The sequence below is a fragment of the Nomascus leucogenys genome, chromosome X (genome assembly GCF_006542625.1).
Source record: "Nomascus leucogenys isolate Asia chromosome X, Asia_NLE_v1, whole genome shotgun sequence".
Taxonomy (NCBI): Eukaryota; Metazoa; Chordata; class Mammalia; order Primates; family Hylobatidae; genus Nomascus; species Nomascus leucogenys.
Window position 1 is genome coordinate 115,255,276 of NC_044406.1, and position 27,386 is coordinate 115,282,661.

Below are 27,386 nucleotides of genomic sequence, written 5' to 3' on the forward strand. Positions count from 1 at the left end.
TGATAACAAGTGCCAGAAATTTTTCTCTCACCTTTAGGTTGAAAAACAATTTTTTAAAGTCATACAGGAAAATAAATAAAACTAATATTAAGTCAGTCAGTCGTATTTGCATGCCAGGAATTTCACATATATCATTTCATTTTATGCTTCCAATAACCCTACCCATTAAGTCCTATTAATAGTGATAATCAACATACTTAACAACCAGTACAACACAGGCACCCATCAATCAGAGTGGACACTGATAGAGCTCAGCTATAAACAACTGTTCCACCCATGCTGGTATCAACTCAGTGTCAGCCCTGAGTATGTCATCCTCACGTTAGAGTTAGGCAAATGCATGCTCAGGAAAGTTAGATAATGTGTCAAGCTCACATAGCTAGTTAAGTGGAGAAACCAGGCCTACAACCTAGCTGATTCCCAAAACCTATGCTCTTTCCCCCATACCATGATACCACTACATCATCTGTATATAGCCTAGCAGGAGTGTGGCAACTTCACCTGTTTCCTGACATCTGGTGCAATGTCTATTTACTAGACTACTTCACCTCCCCAAAGAGGAATAATCATAGTTTATAACTCCAAAGTAATTACCTTGATTCCACAAGTCACACACAACTACTCATGTGGCTTTATAGTCAGGCTTCATATCTTAATAAATCTGAGTGGTACATTTTTATTGCTTCATACATTGAAGGGGTTAGGAACAGGAGACAATTCTTGATTAAGGCTCCTGGCTCCCTTTGAATTTTCTAAAGTTAATTTTCTTTAAACTTGGACTACATAATGTAGTTCCTTTCCACAATTATACCTCAACTGCTTAAGATTATACCCAATGTAATTTTGTTCTGCGGAAGTTCGGGGCAATACTTTGCATCCTACACATTTTACTATTGGTTAATGAATTCTAGCTCGTTTCAAGACATCATAGGTTCTATGAACATACGTCCATTTGGGGACCCTGTTATTTACTCAACCCTTGGATCATCCACCGTATAGCCCTGTGGCCAGACATGATACATAATGCCAAATCCCTACTAGCATGAAAACATTGAACAGTGCTTGGTTTGTTTTGAGTTTGTTTTCCATTACAGCCCTGCAGGAGATTCTAATAAATTAGTTTATACTATTAAATCAGTTCTTCTCTGTAAAGTAAAGGGGATTTTTTTTTCCTTAGTTTAGTTTTACTGGAATGCAGTACTAACCTACAGGCAATCTAATCATTCTGATTTGTGACCAAAATTTATTTTACTTGCAGGAAGACAGTGAACCTAAGGAAAGATTATCAGTTTTAAAATGCTTTTTAAAAGACATGCTTTCCTTTTTTTTTAAGCAAGACATGTTGAAATTGCTTTAGAACAAATCAAACTACGAAATGTTTTATTTACAACTACATTGATGCAAGTACACATAGAAAATATTGTACACATGCTTTCTGTAATATAAGTTTTGGATCTTCTTTCCATCCAAGTCATGGGGTGGCATTCAAAATAATTAGCAACCAGAATGGCACAGACATAAGCCAATCAAAATGGAGGAGGCCAACCCTAGCCCTGAAGCAGAAGCCTGGAGTCCTCTTCCATGCCACAAAATAACCCTCTAGTTGTTGGGTAGTAAGAAGGTGTTGGGGGTCTCAGGAAGGGATCAAGTCAGTTGGGGTAAGAGAAGGCATTTGAAAGGTTCAGGGAAGGAACTATTTACCAATAACTAAGAAGTATTCAGTATTTTAATAACAAGTTTAGCTGGTTATTAAATAATTGCCAGTATTGTTATATTCTAATTTATATTATATTTTAATATTATAGTAATAGCAGCATAATTTAAAATAAACAGTATGGTAAGTACCATCTAAAAATCAATCTGCTAGTCAATACACTGTACTCAAAATGTCCATCAATGCCTGCCAGACCCCAGGCCCTTTGTCCACCTGCTCTACTCTTAGCCCCTACTGTCTAGCAGCCATGTTATGTATTATATTAGTCTGCCTTTCACTGGACACAGCCCGTAAGACTTAGGATGAATTCACAACTCAAGGGCTGAAAATTCACAAGCCAGCCAGCAACCTTTGACATGGCTGACACAAAAATAAACTGGCCAGCCAATCAGACTCCCAGTCTTGGGAATTTGAGTTGGGAAGCATGGAAAGATTCATGCATGGGGCATTAGTCCTTCCTGGCAGGAAATAAGAATGCAAGAGGTGATCACAGAAGTATCACTGTATAAAAAGAGGATGGGAGGAGCTAGGGTTGGACACAAGTGGCAACAGTTAATCCCAGGTGAGTACGGACATCACAATCAGCATATGAGGAACAGTGGCAATCCAGGTGCCAGGAGGGACAACACAGTGAGACCTCTGTTTTGAGTTTACAAATCAAGGGCTGCCAAGGATCACAACTGTCAGATGACCTAGCGAAATTCTCCTGGATTGAAACTACCATACAGCGATACAACAAAGCCCACTTCAGCTCAACCACCAAACACCTGGATTCAAATTGGCACCCTAGAAACAGCCGTTTTCAAAGTGTGATTCCTGGACCAAAAGCATCAACGTCACCTGGGAACTTGTTAGAAATGCAAGTACCTACTGAATCAGAAACTCTGGAGATGGAGCTCAGCATTCTGGATTTTTTTAAATTAAATTTAAATAATGCCTACAGCACCCGTATTCCCAGGGGGTCTCCTATCCAAGTACTAACGAGGCCCAACCCTGCTTAGCTTCCAAGATCAGGCAAGATTGGGCACGTTCAGGGTGGTATGGCCATAGACCAGTTTGAGTTTTAACAAGTCTTCCAGGTGATTCCAATCCAAGTTCGAGTTTGAGAACCAACCCCTCAAGTTGGCTTTGCCCAGAGTGCCAACATTACCTAGAAGTGGACTGTTGCTGCCCTTAGATCATCTCAGGGATAATCCTCCCAGAGGCAGATTCCCCAGGTGGTCAGATTTGCTGATGAAAGAACTCCTCTGCAATAGTTTATGCTTACTGGTTTCAGTATATAATTCATCATTCCCAAGCAGCTGCAAGGATGCAATATATACACTGAACAAAAGACCATAAGCAGGCCCAGGAACTGAAGATTTAAGGATGTCCCCTAAAGGTTGCAGACAGAGACTGACAGGCAGCTTTTAATATGATCCTTTCATATGGCTTCTAGATGAAACTGAGTTGCGTCTCTCCTGGAAGCACGTGTCTGTGGTTGAGGTGTAATAGGTAGGTGGTTTTAGGCAGAGACATCTTTGGTATTGTATACAGGAGAAAGGTTAGTGTACTAACGGGTAAGAAACAGACTATATGAAGATGTCAATTACTGCCTGTTAGTCCACTGCCTGCCTGCAACCTCTGCTGCTCTTGCTGCCAAGTTTTATATCACATGACCTCACCCTTTAGCCACAGGGTGTACCCGACCCATTTGTAGCCAAGTCAGTCGAGTCACTTACCTACAATGTGACCTGATGCAGAAGATGATCTATGCCCATATGATTCTCCCATTCAAAAACGTGAAGGCAGCAGCAGTTAGAAATGAGAGTTAGACTTTACCAAAAATGTCCTGAGGAAGAGAGGGATCTACGAAGGATCATGGCAAGAAAAAGTAACAATAAAAGCAGAACTCATGCACAAAATCAGTAGGCCATTGATTAGGGCTATGGACACATACAGAGAGAAGCAGGGATGCTGAGAGAGAGAATGACAACGACAGAGACATTGAGAGAGACATCGAGAGAGACATCATGTAGCCCCAGAGAGAGATGAAGAGCATTAACTGCCTCGATTCCTGCTGGCTGATGTCCTTATAATACCCACCTGTTCTTATTTAAGTAGTCAGCGAGTTACCAGAGTGCCTGAGGAGCTATTTATATTTGTTTGAGTGTAAGAGCAAGTGAGAGCAAGTAACAAGATGATAGAGACACAGAGCCAATGAGAGAATCAAGGGCAATAAAAGAAAGAAAAAGAGACAGACTGTCCCTATGGATACAAAGCTTGAAGGGTATTCTGTAAGAGAAGGGGTCATGGCCACAACCCCTTCTCCCTGGGGTTTAACCTGAGGTGCAATTAAAAATGAAGAATGTTAATGAACAAATGAATGCATGAATATACAAATGAGTAAAAATAAATAGACAAGTATATTTTAAATGAATACATAAAGTTAATGACATTTGTCAGGATGGACAGAGATGACTATGGCCAAGGTCCAGTGGCAGAAAGAGCAACAAAGCTTCTGAGATCAAACTACTATGAAACCAGAAAGATGACTCAAGCATTTGAATTTCAAACCATTTTTGCTGGAACATCTTTGCCCAACGGTGGACTGAGTGGGGATCTCACTTAGGCACCAGTGAGATGGGAGTTGAGACATTTTGCCCCAGATACATTAATTTAGTCATAACAAGTAACAGGGCACAGTCCAGCCCCATCCATGGAAATAATGGCAATTATGGAATTACAAATCTTGACAACTTAGGTGGCAGCAAAAGTGACAGGAAAGCCTGTTCTGAAGCAAACAGCTTAGGTAGCAAAGGTAAAGGTCTCCTGCCTCAAAAAAGCTTGTCTGAGTTCTGGCCCAGTGACAGAAAAGGGGTGGTAGGACCATCCCTGGACCTCAATAAATATGTTGAACCTCAGGGTATTCTCAAACAACACAGGGCATTTTGATCTCACTGCCCAGTTTTGGCCCACTATTTTGACCTCAAGTCCATTTTTTTTCTTCATGTTGCTTTCTTCTTCTCAGACTATGAACCATTCTGGTTATAAGAATTCAACTTTACTAAGAGTTTAATACCCCTGTTTCAACTTATAAGGATTTCTTTGAATGTATAAATAGGAATTCGACACCTTGAAAGTAGCTGAGCCCATGAGGTGCTGAGCCCAACCCAAATTGCTAACCCACAGAATTGTGAGTTGCAAATGGTTGTTTTAAGCCACTGAGTTTTAGGGTAGATTTTTATGCAGCAAAAGGTAACTGACATGGAGCCTAAAAAGAAAGCCAAACCAAGTGTAGTTGTCTTCAAAGCCTAAAGCTGAAAATTCTGAATATGACTCTGAATGTTTTCCTTCAGCAGAGTAAATCCATATCCCTGCATCCTGAGAGATGCAATCACTAGTTTCAGTTCTATGAGGCTTAAGCAGTGCAGCTTGGCATACCACAGCACCTACCTAGCATTGCAGAAGATCTCCACATGAGGAAAATGATGGCATGCGAACTATTCACATATAGTCTACACTGCTTTTTTAAAAACTACAAAATAAAAACAAATCGTTTAAAAACACAGTCCATCCATATTCAAATTTCAGCGTATGTGCATTTATAACAGCATATGAAAGTATCACATTTTCTCCCAGTATCGTAAACAGCAGCAAGTTGCCATTTCCCAGAAGACTCAAAATACTGTGACACCATGGCATAGTAAGCCAGTGTCTCAAGGATTCAAGTTCGCTGATAAAGAATCTCACCAATAATCAAAAAATGTGTTAGAAAATAAGAAATCCCACATAGGTGATGTGATTCTCACAGAAGGTTATTGAGTTTGCATTCTATAATGGTACCTCTTTTGATACCTTCTGTATTAGTCAATGCTCCAGCCACATATCAACACATAATCAAGCACACACTAAAGAATGTACCTGGTTGCCATAGCTAAGCATCTAAGCAAGATAAGCATAGTGTCCATATTGACTTCCAGGCAAAGGAGTTAAAAGTTCCTCTCTAGTCTGCTCCCCAGCCTCCTACCCAAGTAGTGGAGGAGTGCTGAATTGATAGGCAAGATTCCTGGGCACTGTTGAACCACAGTTTCTAGTGGGTGGAGCCCTGAGAATTTAAACAATCCCATACAGGTAGAAAGCCCCTTTCTGGGTTCATTCTCTCTGGAGCTGGTGGCTGTAACATTTTTTTCTCATTTGAATGGCGAATTTGGAAATTTGACTTTGGCTTAAGGGAAATGGCAAGCTATTCATCCTGTTTTGGTTCTGAGTTCCACACTATCTCTACTCTAAGCTTCCTTGTGGTCAGCTTAGTAGAGTGCTGAAATAGAGTCTGGGGGCCAATGCCCCCAATGTTATTTTGCTTCCTTTGCCACTCTTTAGTCACATGTGTCTCTTGTGGAACATACCAGGGTGACAGGGCCAAGGCAGAATTTAAATATTCCGAAGTCACCTGGCCAATCACTACCATAATTCACCCCTTAATGGTGCCTGGATCTCACTTCTGTCCCTGACACTGACATGATCTCAGAAGACAGGGCAAGTGTCTTCCCCAGGGACTGACATTTGGGGAATAAAGTCCCACAAAAGAGATTGAGGTTTAGTCCTCAAACTTGAAGCACTGCTGCTGTAGGGCCAGTATATACTCTCCCATGTGTAACAGGCAGGTGCTGGTATTGGTGTAAATATTCATTTTAGGAGCTAGGATAACCTTGTCCATGAGTTCAAACTGCAGGAGCCACAAGGTTCTGCAGCTAGGTCTCCCTAAAATAAACAGAATTCCAGTGTGTGACATTTTTGGCCTATTGGATCATTAGATCCAAATACTCATACATCCAACTTAGATGACAGGCCTAGATTCTGTTCCCCTGAACTTTGTTTTAACTTGTATCCAGAGATAGAGAATGATGGTCACATAAAATTCTGAGGTGTAATGGCCTGTAAAGTTTTCTGAGTCCCTTCCCCACCATATGTTCTCATGTTGACTCTGATTTGGACACTGCATAAACCCTAATATAAGAATTTGTGGAGAAAAGATAGAGTTAAAAAAAATAACTCTTAGTGATTTGCAAGGCCTAATCAAAAGACAAGACACACCTTGCAGTTGCTTTCCTGATCAGGAATCTTCAATAAATATTGGCCAAGAGTCTAATTATGGTTGTGGACTTTAGAGACCTCACAGTATGGGTGCAATCACTGAAGGAAGGTAGAGTTCACTCATAAAAAGAGATTAAGACCTTCACTACATGGACACAGTAGCTTATTCTTGGACTAAGGTGAAGAGTAAAAGTTACTGAAAGAAAAAAGATCAAAGGTCAAAAAGGCATTAAATAATAACTATATCCAGAATGCTGTAGGGCATTAAATAATAACTATATCCAGAATGCTGTGGCTTTGAGAATTGGGTCAGCCTGGAAATAAAGGCCCTTGGCTAGGTTAGGTTACATTATAGGACAGGTTAGACTACAGGATAGGATAGGTTAGATTACAGGATACTTTAAATGAACTAAAAACTCTTGCCCGGGAGATAGTTATTGCTTTGGAAGTGGTGGGAAGCAAGCTAGGAAAGAATTAGGAAAGGAAGCCGGGTGCGGTGCCTCACACCCGTAATCCCATCACTTTTGGAGGACCAAGGTGGGAGGATCGTTTGAACCCAGGAGTTCGAGACCCACCTGGGCAGCATGGCGAAACCCTGCCTCTACAAAAAATACAAAAAATTAGCCCGTCGTGGCAGTGCCCACCTGTAGTCCCAGCTACTCGGGAGGCTGAGGTGGGAGAATCCCCTAAGCCAGGGAAGTCAAGGCTGCAGTGAGCCATAATTGTGCAACTGCACTCCAGTCTGAGTGACAGAATGAGACCGTGTCTCAATAAACAAAACTAGGAAAGGAAGAAAGCTTGAGATCTTAGAAACCAGGATAGACATACATGAAAGTAGAAAAGGATATACCTACATAGATACAGCACCCAGATCTCAGACCCAATTGCAATCATTTCTCATGAAGGCAAGGGAAACCATCTACCTAACTGTAAACAGTGTAGCTAACACACATTAGGAAACAGTAGATGAAATACCACGACAATCTTAGTAGAAAGGGGTAAGTTAACATATTTCAGCAGTGATCTTATTGCCAGTACAAAACTAAATGCCAGTACAAAAACAAACGGCATTTGGAAACTTATAGTTGATTTCAGGAGAGGGCTGAATAAGGTATCAATCCTAAATGATGATGATGATGGTCACATAGTAAATATTCTAGCAAAGGTGAGACCTTATGCAAAGATCTTTTCTATCTTGGATATAGCAAATAGGCTTTGAGCTCCACCACTGAAGGAGATATGTTAATTCAAAACTATTCGTGATGAGAGGTAGACAGTTGGGAGATGAATAGTGCTCACCATCAACCTCCCATAGATATATGGAGACTCTTGAAGACAGCCCACATAATTTGGTAATCCAACATATTGATGAATACTAGTATCTATATCACAGGAAGATCAGAAATTAATCAAGCATATCTTGGGGGCAATACAGACAGAGTTGAAAGTCAATGGAAAGATATAGCTTGGATCTGACTACAGTGGCCTAGATGAAAGTTTCCTCAGCAGGAGAGCAATGTATCAGGAAAGGGACAAATGATCAAGTCACTAGGCCAACAAATGAAAAGAGCCTGGTATCAACAAGCTTTTATAATGGTTGCATTACAGTAAAAAAGGCCGATGCTTGGTCCAATTATCTAAATGAAGCACTGGTACAGGGAAGGGATACCAGCTAGCATGGAGAACACTTAAAAAGAAAATAGCTTGGGCACCAGCTTTGGCCTTACCAAACACTTGAGAACCTTGGAACCTCTGCCTAATAATAATACCCAATACCATAGCTATTGGTGATACAAGAAAATTTCTTTTGTTATTTAGCTTCCAGAGGCCTGGAAGGCTTCTCTAGCCTCTGTAAAGTAGCCTGGAAGAGCTAGGGGTTCCCAGTGCAAAATACCCTGATTCAGTCACACCATCCACTAACTGTTCACGGAACGAATAGAATTTATAAGAACAGATCAATAATATGCTATCCAGTCATTACTCTTATTAAACACCCTACGCTTTCTAAATGAATAAGGGGTAAGAAGAGCTATGCATACAAGGTGAGTATCTTGAGTTCCCTCAGAAGCAAATGCTGATACAAAGATTCAAATACAAGTAGTTTATTCAGGAGCTGACCTAAGGAAATACCTACAGGGGAGTAGGGAAGTGATACAGGGAAAAGCAAGCAGTTAATAGAGTGTGTTATCAAGACAGCCACTACTGTGGGTGGCTGGAGCTTAATCCGGTGGGTAAACTCTGGGGAACCATAAATCACATACCTTAGTTACCTTGCTCAAGAGGTAAGAGAGTTGGGGCATTCACACACCAACTCCCATCAGTTTTTTTATTCAGAGCCACTTCCAGATGTGTTAATTCCTAGCTCTTCCAGCTTACCATGCGGAGGGTAGAGAAGCCTTCTAGGCCTCTGAAAAAGCCTTCAGAAAGAGATAGTGGCAGATAACAATCAGTTGGAGCACACAGAAATAATAAGGCTGAGGGATAGGTGACAGGATAGTATTAGCTATGTGTATTTCAACCACAGAAAAATCTTACTCCTTGTCTGTTAGGCAGGATGGCTTAGGGAGATGAAGGAAACATGAGATGGAATACTCAGAGAAGTTTGAAATTTGGTAACAACTTGAGGATTTCAGGAATTGGTAAGAACACCTGGAGATAAAGACATGTGGTGGCCTTGAAGCTGGCCTGGGACTCTTAGCTGCACTGGCTACTGCACCATAGAGGGGGAACAATAGACCACAGAGGGGATCTTCGCCAATAATTAGGAAATAATAGCATTTTATTTTGATGATAGTAGATAGATTCACCAGTTAGGTAGAGGCTTTTCAAACCAAACACCCAGCAACTGAGATAGCCGCAAATATTTTAGTTCAAAAACTTCTCTTAACTGGGAGTCTTAGACAAAGAACCAAATTTGGAAACATATTTCATGGGAAAACTGTGTAATCTGAAAAGTATTCAAGTATAGCATAACACTTGTAGGCCAGGTAGCCAGAGAAAAAGATAGAACTATACAATAAAGCCATACCAATGGCTATGATGAAAACAAGAGATTACTGAGCTCACCACCTGCCTTCTTTGATTGTAAGGAAATTAGAGCCTGAGTAGCCAATGAATCAAGACAGAGCTTTACAAGGGCCTCTGTGGAAGATCTAGAGTTGTTGGGAAATCCCATTCACCCCTTATCTTTTACAGATAGAGGCCTTCAGTGAAAGAAGCCACTCAGGGTCTCTGTTTCTCTGCTCACTTTCTTCCTTGTACATTTTCCAAACAAGGAATCAGGTTGGGTCAGATTCCAATGTAATCCATTGGACCATTTTTGCTGGTGGGCAGAGTCATTATGCTTTGTAAGACTGCATTCATGTATATAGCACTCTCTTCTGCTTCCTCTGGGCCTCCACGGAGCTGATATAGTAAACTGACAATCCAGATTTCTCTCCCCAACATAGCAGCCATGTCTAGGCCACTTGTTTGAAATGGGATTTCTTTCTTGGGATTTTTACATTTTCGATGGGAGTTTAATTTCTCTGTAGAAATTTAACAATAAGAGGGGTTTCATATTCAGACTTGAGGCATTTTTGTATTTCCAAGATGCTATTATTTGGACTAAGCTATCATCTGGTATTCACTGTATGGGTCTGTTTGGTAGGCTAGGTTCAACAGTGTAGCTATACATACTTTAAGATGAGAAGTAGAATAGGTGATGAATTTTTCACTAAATATATAGTATGGTCTTTAAGTCCTGAATAAAACTATTTCACAAGTTTCTAAGGATGACATCAGAAGCATCCATTGAAGGCCTTGGGGAGCTGAATTTCACATCACTTTGGTGCTGAAAGTGGTCCAAGAAAGACTCATAACAGCCATGATATGGAACAGGGAAATGACTCCATGAAAAGGCTACAAGAACTTACCTGCAGATTTTCTCCCCTAAGGTAGAGTATCACATATTAGCTCAGCTACTGACCCCTTTGGATTACCAGAGAAAGAATGAGAAGTAGAGATTGTTAAATGTCCGTGCTGGGGTTCAAAGACCGTAACTGTGCCCACTCCCACCCGCCATCTTCTCTGCTCCCTAGGAAAAGAAAGGCTGAACTGACTGATGAGAGTCCAGACCCTTATTAGGCTGTTTTCTACTGCACAGAACTTGGGGTTATCAGTAAAACTCCCTGGTATCATTTTCTCCAGCGCAGATGACTAACTATAGCTATTCATATAACTGGAGTGGAAAATTCCAAGGTTAGATTTTGGGCTGAAGAGCTCTGGAGTTTGCAGCCAAAGCACCAGCTAGTGAAGTATTACTTTGCTCACCTTAGCCTTCCTTTCTTACAGAAAAGGCAGTTAAGCCAAGGACAGATTTGGGTATCCCTGGGTCCCCTGATATAATATCGTCCCAACCTTGTCTCTTAAGAGAACCCCAATTTTACCCCAACCCCCAACAGGGTACAAGAGTCTAAGTGCTAATAGTGGAAAGAGTAAAAATAATCCAACCAGAAACATGGCAGTAAGAGATATAAAATCTGGACAATGAATGGAGACTTCAGACAGTGGGTTGTTGTTCTAGAAGATCTATTCCTCTGTTGGAGAACTTCTATGAAAAGATTGAGGATGTGAAGAATGCTGACTAACACTCAGGGGCTACCCAGAATTTGCTAGTAGTACACTAAAGAGAGTCTGACAGGAAATGCAAAAGATCTTGGAAGGGGGAAGAGACAACTCTTTAGTGGTCCAAACCTTGTTTTGGTAACTAACATTATCCTGCATTCTCAGCTTTACTTATTTGTTGTGTATTTCACACTAGATTTGGATCCATTTTCCCTGCTCTCTTACAACCTGACCCAGATTCTGATTAATTCCACACTAAAAGTTTCATGTAATAGACCCAGGTTCATTCCTGAACTGACAGTCTCTGTGACACAGGCAGTAATGTAAGACGTTCCATTTATTTCCCTACATTTGCCAGCCCTCTTTCAGGTATATAGGACCACGTGACTACTTTGGTGGCAATGAAATACAAGTGGATGTGACATGTGTCACTTCCAGGCTGAGGCAGTAAAGAGCCTAAGTGCCACATGTTCCAGATGTTGCAGCCACAAAATAGCAGAGCCTTAGTCATCCTGGAACCTTGAGTTACCGTGTGGAGCAGATCCTTTCCCATTCCCACATCCCTCTGACCTGACCTGCATGAGATATGTAGTGTGAGCAAGAAAAAAACTCTTGGTGTGTAAAACCTCTGACACTTTGAGATTGTTACCTGAGCATAACTGTATTCCTGACAAACACAGCCCCCCTTCTTCTGCATGCATAGTGCTTATTTCATACTCTAAACTTAATTGTTAATAATTCTACATGTTACACCCAGGCCCTTCTGAACTGGCTCTATGGGACAGAAGATCACACACAAGTCAGCAAGCAAAGCTTTAACTTTGAACCAAATACACAGTAGTAAGCAATACAATTCAGTAAACACAACTACTTTCTACTGCACAAAAAAACAGGAAATAATTAAATTTCTTATAGACATTTCTTTATTATATTTTCCCACTCGAATATTTAGAGAATAATTTAAATGTAATGCATACTGACAGCAAGCACAGTATCAAATATTAGCTTTTTTAATATTTTTCTTTCCTCACCCTTTATTCCTTTAGGAAAAAAATATTTAGATGACCTCAAAGAAACAATTATTATGCTAATCACAGTATGCAGTAACACAAACAAGCCCAGACTCAATAGAAAAGAAAGCAACAAAGAAGTGAAAAAGTCTTTCTCCTCAAATCATTTTAATTCATTTTTCCACAGCCATATAAATTTAAAGTATGAAACAACAATAATACAACTATAGAATCTAGGTTCTCTTTCAAAGCAGCGGCATATAAAACATAGAAAAGCTAAAACCTCAGCACAAGCTTCAAAAGAACAAGGACTGAGAGGATTTTGATGAAGACATGAAATGCACAAAATACAGTACACAAAAATACTAGAATGCCATAAAATATAAAGCTACACATTTCAGGTAGAAAGCATTGTAAAATATATAAAATATGCAAGAAATCAAAACCAAAGAGATTTTTCTTAGAGTACCATGAATACACTGGAACTGGCAATTAGCATTTGAAGATGGGAACAAGAAAATAGCAGTTTCCCATTTAAAACTTTATTTCTAGGCTTTAGGATTTCACCTTCTTGACATCCTTCTTTCCAGAGCTCTCAGTAGCTGACTCTGCTTTTCTTTTCTGTGACTAAAATGGAAACAGATTTAATGTTCTGCTCCAATATGCACATTTTAAATGGCCCAACAATGTTAAATCTAGGATGTAAATGCATTAAAAAAAAATTTTAACATGAATATTCACTTAAATGTTATATTCACAGTTAATGTTCTATATAGCCCAACAAACTATATAACCCAATGTAAAATAACCTTCAAAGATGTTTCTTTTTATGAAAAGACATAAAATACCCATCAAAAATAGTCATCAAGTATCTACTTACACATGGTATTATAAATGTACTCTTATCTTAAAGAACTACTTAATGTTTTCTGGGCAAAATTTTGTTTATGAGTATATATTTTTTAAAAAACTTATGATAGGTTTTAACATACCATATTTCATATCTTCTATGATACACATTTCTTTCACATTTTAGCATCTCTGAAATCAGGATGCATCTTACAACTGATGACAAATTACACCTGGCAGCATTTTCCCTCAGTGGTACATAAAATAATGCTGTGTCTTACAACGGAAAGCATCTTAGATTCGATGAAATATGGCAGTTTACTTAACCACACTCAAATAATACGATCTATTAAAGAGTATTTTAAATTACAGCTATACAAAGCAACCTGACTGGATTAAAATCAAGTTATCCTATCAATTCAACAGTTCACTTATTACCAAGCAAAGCTTTGTTGTCTGCTCAGAGTTCCCATTTGTACTCATAATTCCACAAACATCAGAAAACTTACTTGATCAAATCAGAACTCCTAGTTTCAACTTCAGCCCCATCCCATCCCACCCCTACCCCTCTGCTACCCCCATGATAGCTCTAGTCTCAATTCAAAAGATTTCACTTGCATTATACTTCTGTTTAGATTCATGAGGAATTTTTTAAAATACTGAGCCTAGTTACTAGGGAGTTCCTAACCATATGTTCTACAAACAAATAAGAAACATGGTTGTGAAGTAATTATTCTTCTGTCCAAAACAAATTAGCATTTCATAAAACCAGCTTTTATTAATAGGTATCACTATGGCATTAAACATAATATAGGCATTTTAATTATGTAAAAAAAAATGGGATCTACCTAAAAGTTAGGAAAATGCTGAAAATTTTACCATTGGAGTTTTAGTTGCCCGTTTCTTCTTTTCTGCTCTCTCTCTTTCCTCAATTTCCATATTTTCTTTCTCAATCAATGAAATCAGAGTGTTACAGCGTCTCTGGAATTCCTAAATGAAGTAATAAAGAGATTTTTAATTTCTGCAACCCAATCATAATCTTTAAAACGATGACAACTATTTAACTGTATGATTTCTGTGGTATAGAATTTCCAAAACTGCTATTTTTCAGAACAATATTCACACAGGGTATTAATAGATTCCACCAAAAATAAGCAGTGGGGGTAAATGTCATTTATGGATGACTGGTTAAACAAACCGTGATACATCACTATCATATAATATTACTCAGCAATAAAAAGGAAAGAACTATTAATACAGTTAACAAGCTGAATGAACCTCAAGGGAATTATGCTAAGTAAAAAAAAAAAAGCTAATTTCGAAAGGTTACATACCATATTATTCCATTTATATAACATCCTTAAATGACAAAATTATAGAAAGAGAGAACAGATCAATGGTTGCCAGGAGCTAGGGAGAGGAGAGAGCGTGGGTTTGACTGTAAAGAGTTAGCACAATGGAGTCTTACGGTGGTAGAGGTTACGCAACTCTACACATGACAAAACTGCATTGAACTGCACACACACACACACACACACACACACACACGAGCGCATGTGTAACTGATGAAATCTGAACAAGCTCTATAGATTATACGAACGTCAATTTCCTGGTTGTGATATTTTACTATAGTTTTGCAAAATGTTACCATTGGGGAAAACTGGGTGAAGGGTACATGGGACCTCCCTGTACATTTTCTTTACAACTTTTTGTGAATTTTTTTTATTTCAAAATAAAAAGTTAACATAAATCACATAAACAAAAAAAATAAGGGGATGTTCTATGGTCAAAATAAGTTTTGGAAGTACCCAGTTTACAAAAGTTAAACAGATTTACTTATTACATGGCTTCTCAGAGCCTTTCAGTTCCCTATGTGCACTGTGAACCACTAGGTGGGGCATACAGGATGCAGCAGTTGTCAAAAATAAATATTTAACCAACAGACTTTCTTCTCACCAGACATCTTGTGGGATTAGAGTTCTGGGGACCACATCACAGGAAACACTGCTGTATTTGTTAATTCAGAGCAAATAATACCTGAAAAGATTTCTACATTAACCTTGCCACCACCTGTATTTCACTGTCAGCAAATCAATGCATGCAAACTATAAATACTTTTTATGAATGTATGGTGAGCATTAAACACAATTCATTAATATGGAATCTCATATATTATTAACCCTGCATACTTTGCTATATTTTAAAGGTAAATAATGGTTTAATATCAAAGGATAAATAATATTTTTAAATATGATTCCTTTTCTGTATAAGCAAAAATGTCTGCCAAAATAGCTAAACACTCAAGAGAAAATGTAGGTTTACTGGCAGTTAAGAACAACCCCAACATACACACACACAAATGGTCAAAGTACAGGAATAGAAAACTCACCAAAAAAAAAAAGTCCAAACATTATAATCAAGTTTCACTGCAACTAATGACCAAAGAAATGCAAAGTAAAACAATGCCATCTTCATCAAATTAGTAATATGTACATGCTTGTGTGCATGTGCACATATATAGTATACATATCTGACATTGACAATAAGATGTTGAAATGGGAACTTTCATTCACTGATGATGAAATGTCAATGTTACTATCTGCTATGGACTGAGGTATGTCTCCGCAAAATTCATTTGAAGCCCTAACCTTCAATGTGACTATAGTTGAAGATGGGGACTTTAAGGAGGTAATTGAGGTTAAATGAGGTCATTTGGATGGAGCCCTAATCCAATAGGACTGGTGTCCTTGTAAGAAGTGGAAGAGACATCAAAGCTCTCCCTTTCTCTGCATGCACTTCAAGAATGGGCCATATGAGAATGTCACGTGCAGAAGGTGGCCATCTGCAAGCCAGGAGGAGAAGCCACACCAGAAACCAGCCCTGCTGGCACCTTGATCTTGAACTTTCAGTCTCCCTAACGGTGAGAAAATAAATTCCTGTTGCTTAAGCCACCCAGTCTGTGGCATTCTGTTATGGCAGCCCAAGCTGACTAATACACTACCTTTCTTGAAAGCGAATTTGAAATTTCAGTGAAGGATCTTAAAATTTTCATGCCCTTTGACCTAGCAATTCCATTCCCAGAAATTTATTGTAAGGAAATGAGATGTATACGAAGATTTACAAAACAATGTTTAGAGCAGTGTTAAACTGGGAACTAACTAAAATTTTGGTAATCTGGAAACAGAATACACAGACACGTATTATTATCATATACATACACAGAAATAGCTAAAAGAATATTAACAATAATGTTACTAGTGGTTAACATCGGCTATCTCTAAGAGTAGGACTATTGATAACTTTTATTTTTCTCTTGATACTAGCCTGAATTCTCCAAATTTTCTGCAATGAACATTTAAGTCTTGGCCAATCTGTAACTTTTTAAGAATGGAAAATTGTTTAAAATTCAGTTTTATCTTTCCAAATAAAATCCAAAAAAAGTTGGCATACAACATAGGAAATGTAAGATACAAAACAAGATCCACTATCCAGGCAAATGAATTTTAGGCTCTAAATGAAACCCAAAAGGAGGCAGAAAACCAGAGTCTAGCCAGAAAAAAATTGCTCATTAATGAATTATTGTTTACCTATTAAAAATAATCTAACGTAACACTGGCATGTTCAAGTTTCTTGTGTATCTTCAATCACCCAGGGTTAAATAATTCAGAAACAATAACTCTGAAATTTTCCTTACTTACCAAAACAATAGTGATATCTTTAGTATGCAGACCAAATATTCTCCATAGCTTCATTCAATAACACACATACAAATTAAACAGTATGTTATTCAATTTATCTATTACAGAAAAGGTTAAGTTGACCCTGATGAGATTTGATCGTTGGTTTCTAGGGAGACTAAATAGAGTCTTTATGTAAAGCTGATTCGTGAATCATTAAGCTATATCCTCTGGCTATTATTATTCTCAATAAGTAATAGTTGCTTGTGACTGGAGATATCTTTAGATACATATTCATGGTTCATGTGGGTGATTCAGAAAAAAAAACTAATACTTTTGAGACAGCCTCCTATGCAGGGAAGTAGAATACCTCAAAATGAGTATAAATGGACTGTGTAATTAGTTCATACCTTCATTCCTTTTAACCTGTCAATAACTACTCCAGACAGAAAAATAATCTAAGACGCTAGAGAAAGACATCGAGGAATGGACAAGTATGGGTGTTACCTTCCTATAACAGGTCATGTCATGTTCTCTATAGATAACAGCTCCATTTTTTTTTTTTTTTTTTTGATGCGGAGTCTCACTCTGTTGCCCAGGCTGGAGTGCAGCGGCGCGATCTCGGCTCACTGCAAGCTCCGCCTCCCGAGTTCACGGCATTCTCCCGCCTCAGCCTCCTGAGTAGCTGGGACTACAGGCGCCCGCCACCACACCCGGCTAATTTTTTGTATTTTTAGTAGAGATGGGGTTTCACCATGTTAGCCAGGATGGTCTTGATCTCCTGACTTCATGATCCACCCACCTCGGCCTCCCAAAGTGCTGGGATTACAGGCGTGAGCCACCGTGCCCAGCCTCCATTTTTTTATTCTCATGCTTCATGACTGCCTAACGCAACATACGTTATCATAAACAGAACACTAGCTAAAACTAGAAGTTAAAAGGAGAAAGGCTAGATTACCAATAAAAAATGACTCATTTATTGAATAAGTGACTATGAAATGACTATGAGAAATTTCATGATGTCAAAAGCATATTCTTTTTCTGTAATTTCTCCTTTCATATATTCTCCTAGATTCTTGTACATCTTTATCTTCCTATTTTGTGGGGGATTACAGGGAATTGTTCATAGGACCTCAAACTGTTTCCACAATTCTATAGTCTAGTTATCTCTTTCTCTCACCATTTCCCCACACTGGATTTAAAAATGAAGTTGGAGAAAAACAGCACACAAGAGGAAATGAGGGGATGCAAAAATAATAAAGACAACAGAAGAGAATAGGAAAATAACAAATGGAAAACTGCTCTGTAGTGTTAATAGTTGTGGCAAACAATTCCTACGTTCAAATGTGTATGGGAAATGTTGGTTTTTTTAAATGTTAAACAAATTTCTTTATGATAGGACTTCTCAGAGCTTTTAGCATTCTAATGCAGAGTGGAAATGTGAATGGCAGGATTCAGTATAATCAGCATGTCCCAACTCTATCTGAACACAGAACTCTTGTTCTGCATATCATCTATTTGCACACCCTGGAACAACGTTTGGTAGAAATCAACTTGGGAAATGTTGCACAGCATGAGTGATGAATACAGCTAAGTTAGGATCAAAGTACAGGCGTATCTCATTTTATTGCACTTCACTTTACTGAGCTTCATAGATACTGTGCTTTTACAAATTGAAAGTCTGTAGCAACCCTGCATTGAACAAGTCTATTGGTGCCATTTTTCCAAGAGGATATGTTTGCTTCATGTCTCTGTGTCACATGTTGGTAATTCTCACAATATTTCAAAGATCATTATTATTTTATCTGTTATGGTGACCTGTGATCAGTGATCTTTTTATGTTACTATCATAATCATTTTGAGGTACCATGAATCACACCCATATTAGATGGCCAACTTTATTTATAAATGTTGTGTGTATTCTGACCACTCTACCAACCAGCCATTCCCCCAACTCTCTCCCTCCCTCACGCTTCTCTCTATTCCCTGAGACACAATGATATAGAAATTGGGCTAATTATAACTCTAAAACGGCCCCTAGGTGTTCAAATAAAAGGAAAAGATTTACTTTAAATCAAAAGCTAGAAATGCTTAAGCTTAGTGAGGAAGTTGAGACAGGCCAAAAGCTAGGCCTCTTGAGCTAAACAACCAGCCAAGTTGTGAATGCAAAGGAAATGCTCTTGGAGGAAATTAAAACTGCTACTCCACTGGAAGCATTCCCTATGAAAACCAGCACAAGAGAGAGACAAGGATGCCCTCTCTCCCCGCTCCTATTCAACATAGTATTGGAAGTTCTGGCCAGGGCAATCAGGCAAGAGAAAGAAGTAAACGGTATTCAAATAGGAAGAGAGGAAGTCAAATTGTCTCTGTTTGCAGATGACATGATTGTACATTTATAAAACTCCATCGTCTCAGCCCAAAATCTCCTTAAGCTGATAAGCAACTTCAGCAAAGTCTCAGGATACAAAATCTATGTGCAAAAATCACAAGCATTCCTATACACCAATAATAGAGAGCCAAATCATGAGTGAACTCCGACTCACAATTGCTACCGGGAGAATAAAACACCTAGGAATACAACTTACAAGGGATGTGAAGGACCTCTTCAAGAAGAACTACAAACCACTCCTCAAGGAAACAAGAGAGGACACAAATAGAAAAACATTCCATGCTCATCGATAGGAAGAATCAATATTGTGAAAATGGCCATACTGCCCAAAGTAATTTGTAGATTAAATGCTATCCCCATCAAGCTACCATTGACTTTCTTCACAGAATTAGAAAAAACTACTTTAAATTTCATATGGAACCAAAAAAGAGCCCATATAGCCAAGACAATCCTAAACAAAAAGAACAAAGCTGGAGGCCTCACGCTACCTGACTTCAAACTATACTACAAGGCGACAGTAACCAAAACAGCATGATATTGGTACCAAAACAGATATATAGACCAATGGAACAGAACAGAAGCCTCAGAAATAACACCACACATCTACAACCATCTGATCTTTGACAAACCTGACAAAAATAAGCAATGGGGAAAGGATTCCCTATTTAATAAATGGTGTTGGGAAAACTGGCTAGCCATATGTAGAAAACTGAAACTAGACCCCTTCCTTACATCTTATACAAAAATTAACTCAATATGGATTAAAGACTTACACATAAGACCTAAAACCATAAAAACCTTACAAGAAAACCTAGGCAATACCATTCAGGACATAGGCCTGGGCAAAGACTTCGTTGAGTAAAACACCAAAAGCAATGGAACAAAAGCCAAAATTGACAAATGAGATCTAATTAAACTAAAGAGCTTCTACACAGCAAAAGAAACTATCATCAGAGTGAACAGGCAACCTACAGAATGGGAGAAAATCTTTGCAATCTATCCATCTGACAAAGGGCTAATATCCAGAATCTACAAGGAACTTAAACAAATTTACAAGAAAAAAACCCAAACAACCCCATTAAAAAGTGGGCAAAGGATATGAACAGACACTTTTTTTATTATTATTATACTTTAAGTTCTAGGGTACATGTGCACAACGTGCAGGTTTGTTACATATGTATACATGTGCCATGTTGGTGTGCTGCACCCATTAACTCGTCATTTACATTAGGTATATCTCCTAATGCTATCCCTCCCCCCATGAACAGACACTTTTCAAAAGAAGACATTTATGTGGCCAACGAACATATGAAAAAGAGCTCATCATCATTGGTCATTACAGAAATGCAAATCAAAACCACAATGAGACACCATCTCACACCAGTTAGAATGGCGATCATTAAAAAGTCACGAAACAACAGATGCTGGAGAGGATGTGGAGAAATAGGAACGCTTTTACACTGTTGGTGGGAGTGTAAATTAGTTCAACCATTGTGGAAGACAGTGTGGCGATTCCTCAAAGATCTAGAACCAGAAATACCATTGAACCCAGCAATCTCATTACTGAGTATATACCCAAAGGATTATAAATCATTCTACTCTAAAGACACATGCACATGTATGTTTATTGCAGCACTTTTCACAATAGCAAAGACTTGGAACCAACCCAAATGCCCATCAATGATAGACTGGATAAAGAAAATGTGGCACATACACCCCCCATGGAATACTATGCAGTCATAAAAAGGATGAGTTCATGGCCTTTGCAGGGACATGGATGAAGCTGGAAACCATCATTCTCAGCAAACTAACACAGGAACAGAAAACCAAATACTGCATGTTCTCACTCATAAGTGGGAGTTGGACAGTGAGAACACATGGACACAGGGAGGGGAACATCACACACTGGGGCCTGTCGGGGGGTGGGGGACTAGGGGAGGGATAGCATTCGGAGAAATACCTAATGTAGATGCTGGATTCATGGGTGCAGCAAACCACCATGGCATGTGTATATCTATGTAACAAACCTGCACATTCTGCACATGTATCCCAGAACTTAAAGTATAATTTTAAAAAAAATGCTACTCCATTGAACACACAAGTGATAAGAAAGCCAAACAGCCTTATTGCTGATATGGAGAAAGTTTTAGTGGTCTGGACAGATCAAACCAGCCACAACATTCCCTTAAGCCAAAGCCTCATCCAGAGCAAGATCCTAACTCTTCAATTCTATGAAGGGCTGAGAGAGGTGAGGAAGGTGAAGAAGAAAAGTTTAAAGTTGGTGGAGGTTGGTTCATGAAGTTTATAGAAAGATGCTGTTTCCATAACACAAGAGTGCAAGGTGAAACAGCAAGTGCTGATAGAGAAGCTGCAGCAAGTTATCCAGAAAAACCTAGCTAAGATAATTGATGAGGGTGGCCACACTAACCAACGAATTTTCAATGGAGACAAAATACCCTAATATTAGAAGATGCCATCTAGGACTTTCATAACTAGAGAGGAAAAGCGGATGCCCAGCTTCAAAGCTTCAAATGACATGTTTACTCATTAGGGGTTAATGCAGCTGATGACTTTAAATTGAAACCAATGCTCATTTATTATTCTGAAAATCCTAGGGCCCTTAAAAATTATGCTAAATCCACTCTACCTTAGCTCTAGAAATGGAACAACAAAGGCTGGGGTGACAGCACTATTTATAGTATGGTTTTCTGAATATTGTAAGCCCATGTTGAGACCCTACTCCTCAAAAAAGATTCCTTTTAAAATATTATTGCTCTTTGACAATGCACCTGGTCACCCAAGAGTTCTGATGAGGACAATGTATAAGGATATTGAGGTTTTTCATGCCTGTTAACACAACATTCATTTACAGACCATGGATCAAAGAGTAATTCTGACTTTCAAGTCATATTATTTAAGAAATACATTTCATAAGACTATAGCTGCCATAAATAGTGATTACTCCGATGGATCTGGGGAAAGTAAATTGAAAATCTTCTGGAAAGGATTAATCATTCTAGATGCCATTAAGAACATTTGTGATTTATGGAAGGAAGTCAAAATGCCAATATTAACAAGAGTTTAGAAGAAGGTGATTCCAATCATCATGGATGATTTTGAGGGATTCAAGACTTTAGTGGAGGAAGTCACTGCAGATGTGGTGGAAACAGCAAGAGAACTAGAATTAGAAGTGGAGCCTGAAGATGTGACTGAAATGCTGCAATTTCATGATAAAACTTGAGTGGATGAGGAGTTGCTTCTTATGGATGAACAAAGAAAGTGGTTACTTGGGAAGGCATCTACTCCTGTGAAGATGCTGTGAACATTGTTGAGATGACAACAAAGGATTCAGAATTACACATAAAATTAGTTAATAAAGCATTGGCAAGATTTGAGAGGACTGACTCCAATTTTGAAAGAAGCTCTGCTATAACATGCTATCAAACAGCATCACATGCCAAAGATAAATCTTTTGTGAAAGGGGGAGTCAATCGATGTGGCACACTTCATTGTTGTCTTCTCTGAAGAAATTGCCACAGCCACCCCAACCTTCGGCAACTACCACCCTGATCAGTCAGCAGCAATTCACACTGAGGCAAGACCATCCACCAGCAAAAAGATTACAACTTGCTAAAGGCTCAGATGACTGTTAACATTTTTAAGCAATAAAGTATTTTTTAATTAAAGTAAGCACTTTTTTAGACATAATGCTATTGCTTGCCTTATAGACAAAACTTTTATATGCACTGAGAAACCAAAAAACTCATGTGACTTGCTTTATTGTGATACTTGCTTTATTGTGGTGTTCTGGAACTGAACCTGCAATATCTCCAATGTGTGCCTGTGTAAAGAAACTGGGAACTAAGAAGAAAGAACTTAAAAATTTTACTTAATTCCATTGACAAAAGGATCTTATAAACAATTTTTGAGCAGGAGGAGTGATGTAATCAAAAGTGTACTTTGTACTCAGAAATCTTTTCTTGATACAGAGTTCATAAAATCATAAACTCGCAAGATGAGAAAGGAACTTTTAAGTCATTCAGGTTGATGCTTGAATCCCTACTACTAGGTCCTTGCTAATTAGTTGTACAGCCTGTCTGAATTCTTCCAATGATGGGGTACTCACTACCTCACAAGGCTGGCTATTCCAACTTCAGACAAGTTAAAAATGTTCCTTTATGCAAAGCTACAATTTGCTACCTCATGGTTTCCAAAAATTGGTTCTAGGTCTAACTTTTGTAGACATTAGAGAACAAGCTGATTTCCTCTTCCATATGACAATCTTTCACATATTTCAAGGAAGTTCCCATGCCTCTATCACAGTCACCCCTAGGTCCCCAAATACTCCTCTTTAAGGCTAAATATCCTCTCCCTTTATACACTCATCCTTCACTTAACCCTTTTCTTAAAGAATTGCATAACACTTACATCAACCCTTGGTTATAATTCTTTCCAGCTTTCTTACACATACTTTTAAGCCAGGTGTTGGTATATTGTTTCTATAAAGAGCCTGATAGCAAATATTTTTGACTTTGCAGACCACACAATCTCTGTCACAACTATTTAGCTCTGCCATTGTAGCATGAACAGCCAAAGACAATACATAAACAAATGTGTGGCCATTTTCCAAGAAAATCTTACTTATGAACCCTAGAATGCGAATTTTGTATCATTTTTACATGTTGCAAAATATCCTTCTTCTTTTGATTTTTTTAGCCACTTAAAAATATAAAAATCATTCTTTGCTTTCAGGCCACACAAAAACAGGTGGGGGGCCACAGTTTGCAAGTCCTGTTTTAAGCTACAGACTTAGCTTCACTTTAAACAAAATTGTGCTGCCTTGGTTCTCCATACTTTTTTTATGGTTTATGATTCTATTCAATGCAAAGTCACTCAAGTTTCAATTTTTGAATACTAGGGTATGTATCTCTACCTTTAATAAATGATGTAATGTTTGCAGTGAGCGGCACTGCCCCTTAGTGTGTGGTGAATATCAATCATCCTGGGCACTAAGTTCAAATATCCTTTGCTCCAATACTCAGCTTCAAAGCATCAATTCAAAAGGCAGAGAAAGCATCAGTAGACTTGAAGTGACTTATTGAAAGAGATTAAAGAGGCTCCACATTACATTTCCTATGTACTAAAATCCTAGACACTAAGCCTACCTAAGTCTGAATGACAGAAGGTCTGCGCCTGTTATGGTTGAAAGTCAAAAGCAGCTGAATGAGCAAGGGCACACAAAAAACTCCACTCCGCATTTGTGCCTCTGAATTTGTAGGTAAAGTTCTATGAGGTCAGAATTTTCTTCTACAGCTCTTAGTAAAACAAAATGGACATTGCTTCACCTTTGCTCTTTTTTAATCGATGTCTTCACCTATACATTCTGCAGTATATTTCCCAGGTTCCTAGTCACTTCTGAATCTATCATACTAACGAAAAGCAATGGCAGTCAATACTAGAATGCACACAGGCAGTTATATGAGAGTTAATATTCAAATAAACATATCCTACATTTCACAAGCAAGTATTAAATGTTATGATGCTTTTACCTAACTGCTGCTGCTTAAGCATTGCTATTTAGAAAATACTGTATCACTGGGCACGGTGGCTCACACCTGTAATCCCAGCACTTTAGGAGGCCGAGGCAGGCAGATCATGAGGTCAAGAAAGCGAGACCATCCGGGCCAACATGGTGAAACCCCATCTCTACTAAAAATACAAAAATCAGCTGGGTGTGGTGGCACATGCCTGTAGTCCCACCTACTGGGGAGGCTGAGGCAGGAGAATCACTTGATCCCAGGAGGCAGAGCTTGCAGTGAACCGAGATTACGCCACTGCACTCCAGCCTGGCGACAGAGCAAGACTCCATCTCAAAAAAAGAAAATGTTGTATCACTTCCTCGCAGATAACGCATAAGAATAAACTTAAATGAACTCCTGTTAGTGCATTAATTGTATTTCACGTCAGATTGTTACAACAGTTCAAGGTACCAAATCGAACACTATTACTGCATAATAAAACACATGACATTTATAACTGGCTATTCAAGCTTATGAATAAATAAAAGCTGCAGGGATGATAGCCCAATAAAGTCTAACCTTAGAAAAAGGTAGATTAAAGGAAAAGTAAAATGAACTCCAACCCATTGGCATATTTGCTCGCATTCTATCCAAATCTGGTCCAACTGTAGGAGTCTATGGGATAGAAGCAAACTTAAATACAACAGTTCTATGCCCATTTATTCACTGAACGCCTACTCTGGGTCACAAGCAATGCTGGTCTCTTTAAATATAACTATTAATAATTGTGGCCGGGCACAGTGGCTCATGCCTGTAATCCTGATACTTTGGGAGGCCGAGGCAGGAGGACTGCTTGAGCCCAGGTGTTCAAGACCAGCCTGGGCAACACAGTGAGACCCTGTCTTCACAAAAACTAAAAAAGCCAGCTGCGTGCAGTGACATGCGCCTGTAGTCCTAGCTGCTCAGGAGGCTGAGGTGGGAGGTTCGCTTGAGTCCAGGAATTTGAGGCTGCAGTGACCCATGATCATGCCACCGCACTCCAGATGGGCAAGAGAGAGAAAGACCCTGTTTCTAAAAAAAAAAAAAAAAAAAAAAAAAAAATTTAATAAGAAAAGAACATTTTAGTCTTTTAAGTGCATGAGGAAGTAATAAACTCCTAAGTGCATAAATATATGAGTTTTAAATATTTTAATTCTATAGTCAAGAAGAATCCATCAGTACATTTTACAGTTTATTAATTTTACCAATGATGTATTAATTCATATTTTTCATATTCTACTAAGAATGTAATGCTCTAAAATATCAATATTAGGCCGGGCACGGTGGCTCATGCCTGTTATCCCAGCACTTTGGGAGACCGAGGTGGGTGGATCACTTGAGGTCAGGAGTTCAAGACCAGCCTGGCCAATATGGTGAAATCCCATCTCTACCAAAAATATTAAAAATTAGCCGGTCGTAGTGATGCGCACCTGTAATCCCAGCTACTCGGGAGGTTGAGGCAAGAGAATCACTTGAACCCAGGAGGCGGAGGTTGCAGTCAGCCGAGAAAAAAAAAAATTAGCTGTTATCACACAATTAAGTACTAACATGGAAATTAAAAATCATGAGTAGCTGTCTTTCCTTATGAAATTTCCTAGACTACACTCCATAAGCAGCAAATAGAAGTGTTACTGTGACTACAGAACAAGTTGGCAATTTTTTAATTTGACTGTCATTTTTCTAAAGTATCTGTAAAGAAAATCCATTTCTGACTGGACTGATAATTTATAAAATATCCTGTCCTGAACCAATACTAATTAACATTTAATACCTCCTGATAAGCCAAAAACAGGGAAGTTAATAAAGAGCTAAAGCAATATTTTCTAAAAAGTATTTTTTTCCTACAATTCTAATGGAGAATGTCATTTTCTTACCTTTTAAATAGAAAACACTTTCATTTATAATAAAGCTGTGATTTGAAAGCAAGCAGTAATAACACAATTTTCATTACATTGTATACCACAGTATGTGATTCTCTTTCTGAGATGCTATCAGAAAAATGCATTGAAACTCCTACAAAAGACATGGTAATTGTAATGACTAATTACTAATACTCGGATTCAACTCTAATATATACAAGGCCACAGGCAATGCACACACAGGCTCTTGAGCTGGCTGGAAAAGGAAAAAGCTCCCCAGAGGTTAAAAGGTAAGAATTTTTTTTAAACTAAAATTAAGAGTCAAAGCAACCCTGCAAATAAATAATGCAATAAACGGTTCTATCAAGAAATGTTCCTTATTTCAGAGAGTTAAATTCTGCTTTTTCTACTTTAAGTACTTAGAAGGACCTAAGAAGGTACAAGGAATTATTGATTGAATTTTGGGTACTCTTTCCACATGTCCTTTGCAGTAAACTGACTAATGTGCTAGATCTTTTGGACTTCTCAGATTCTTCTAGAATCTCCCAGTCACGTTTAGTCTGTCACTAAATGAACAGAGATACTCTCCTGACATTCATTTCCTAAAAGAAGTGGTAAGAAAATTAAGCTAATGTTGGCAAAGGGATTG

The 27,386-nt window shown here is 38.5% G+C and overlaps 1 protein-coding gene and 1 pseudogene across 7 annotated transcripts in view; both read right to left on the minus strand.

Annotated features, from left to right (window-relative positions):
* Positions 1-2,648: 2,648 nt before the first annotated feature.
* LOC115833495 lies at positions 2,649-2,766 on the minus strand (annotated as a pseudogene).
* A 9,529-nt stretch (positions 2,767-12,295) lies between these two features.
* Positions 12,296-27,386, minus strand: part of SMARCA1 (SWI/SNF related, matrix associated, actin dependent regulator of chromatin, subfamily a, member 1) — a 77,208-nt gene continuing 62,117 nt past the window's right edge. For 2 of the 7 annotated variants that reach the window (XM_030806947.1, XM_030806948.1), the window contains 2 exons: positions 14,134-14,244; positions 12,555-13,032 (listed from right to left, as the gene is read on the minus strand). In XM_030806947.1, coding sequence (XP_030662807.1) covers positions 12,961-13,032; positions 14,134-14,244 — 183 coding nt within the window. In that variant the 3' untranslated portion in view covers positions 12,555-12,960. Of the gene's footprint in view, positions 13,101-14,102; positions 14,245-27,386 lie in introns of all 7 variants that reach the window. The other 5 variants (XM_030806954.1, XM_030806953.1, XM_030806952.1 and 2 more) reach the window with 5 other exon arrangements.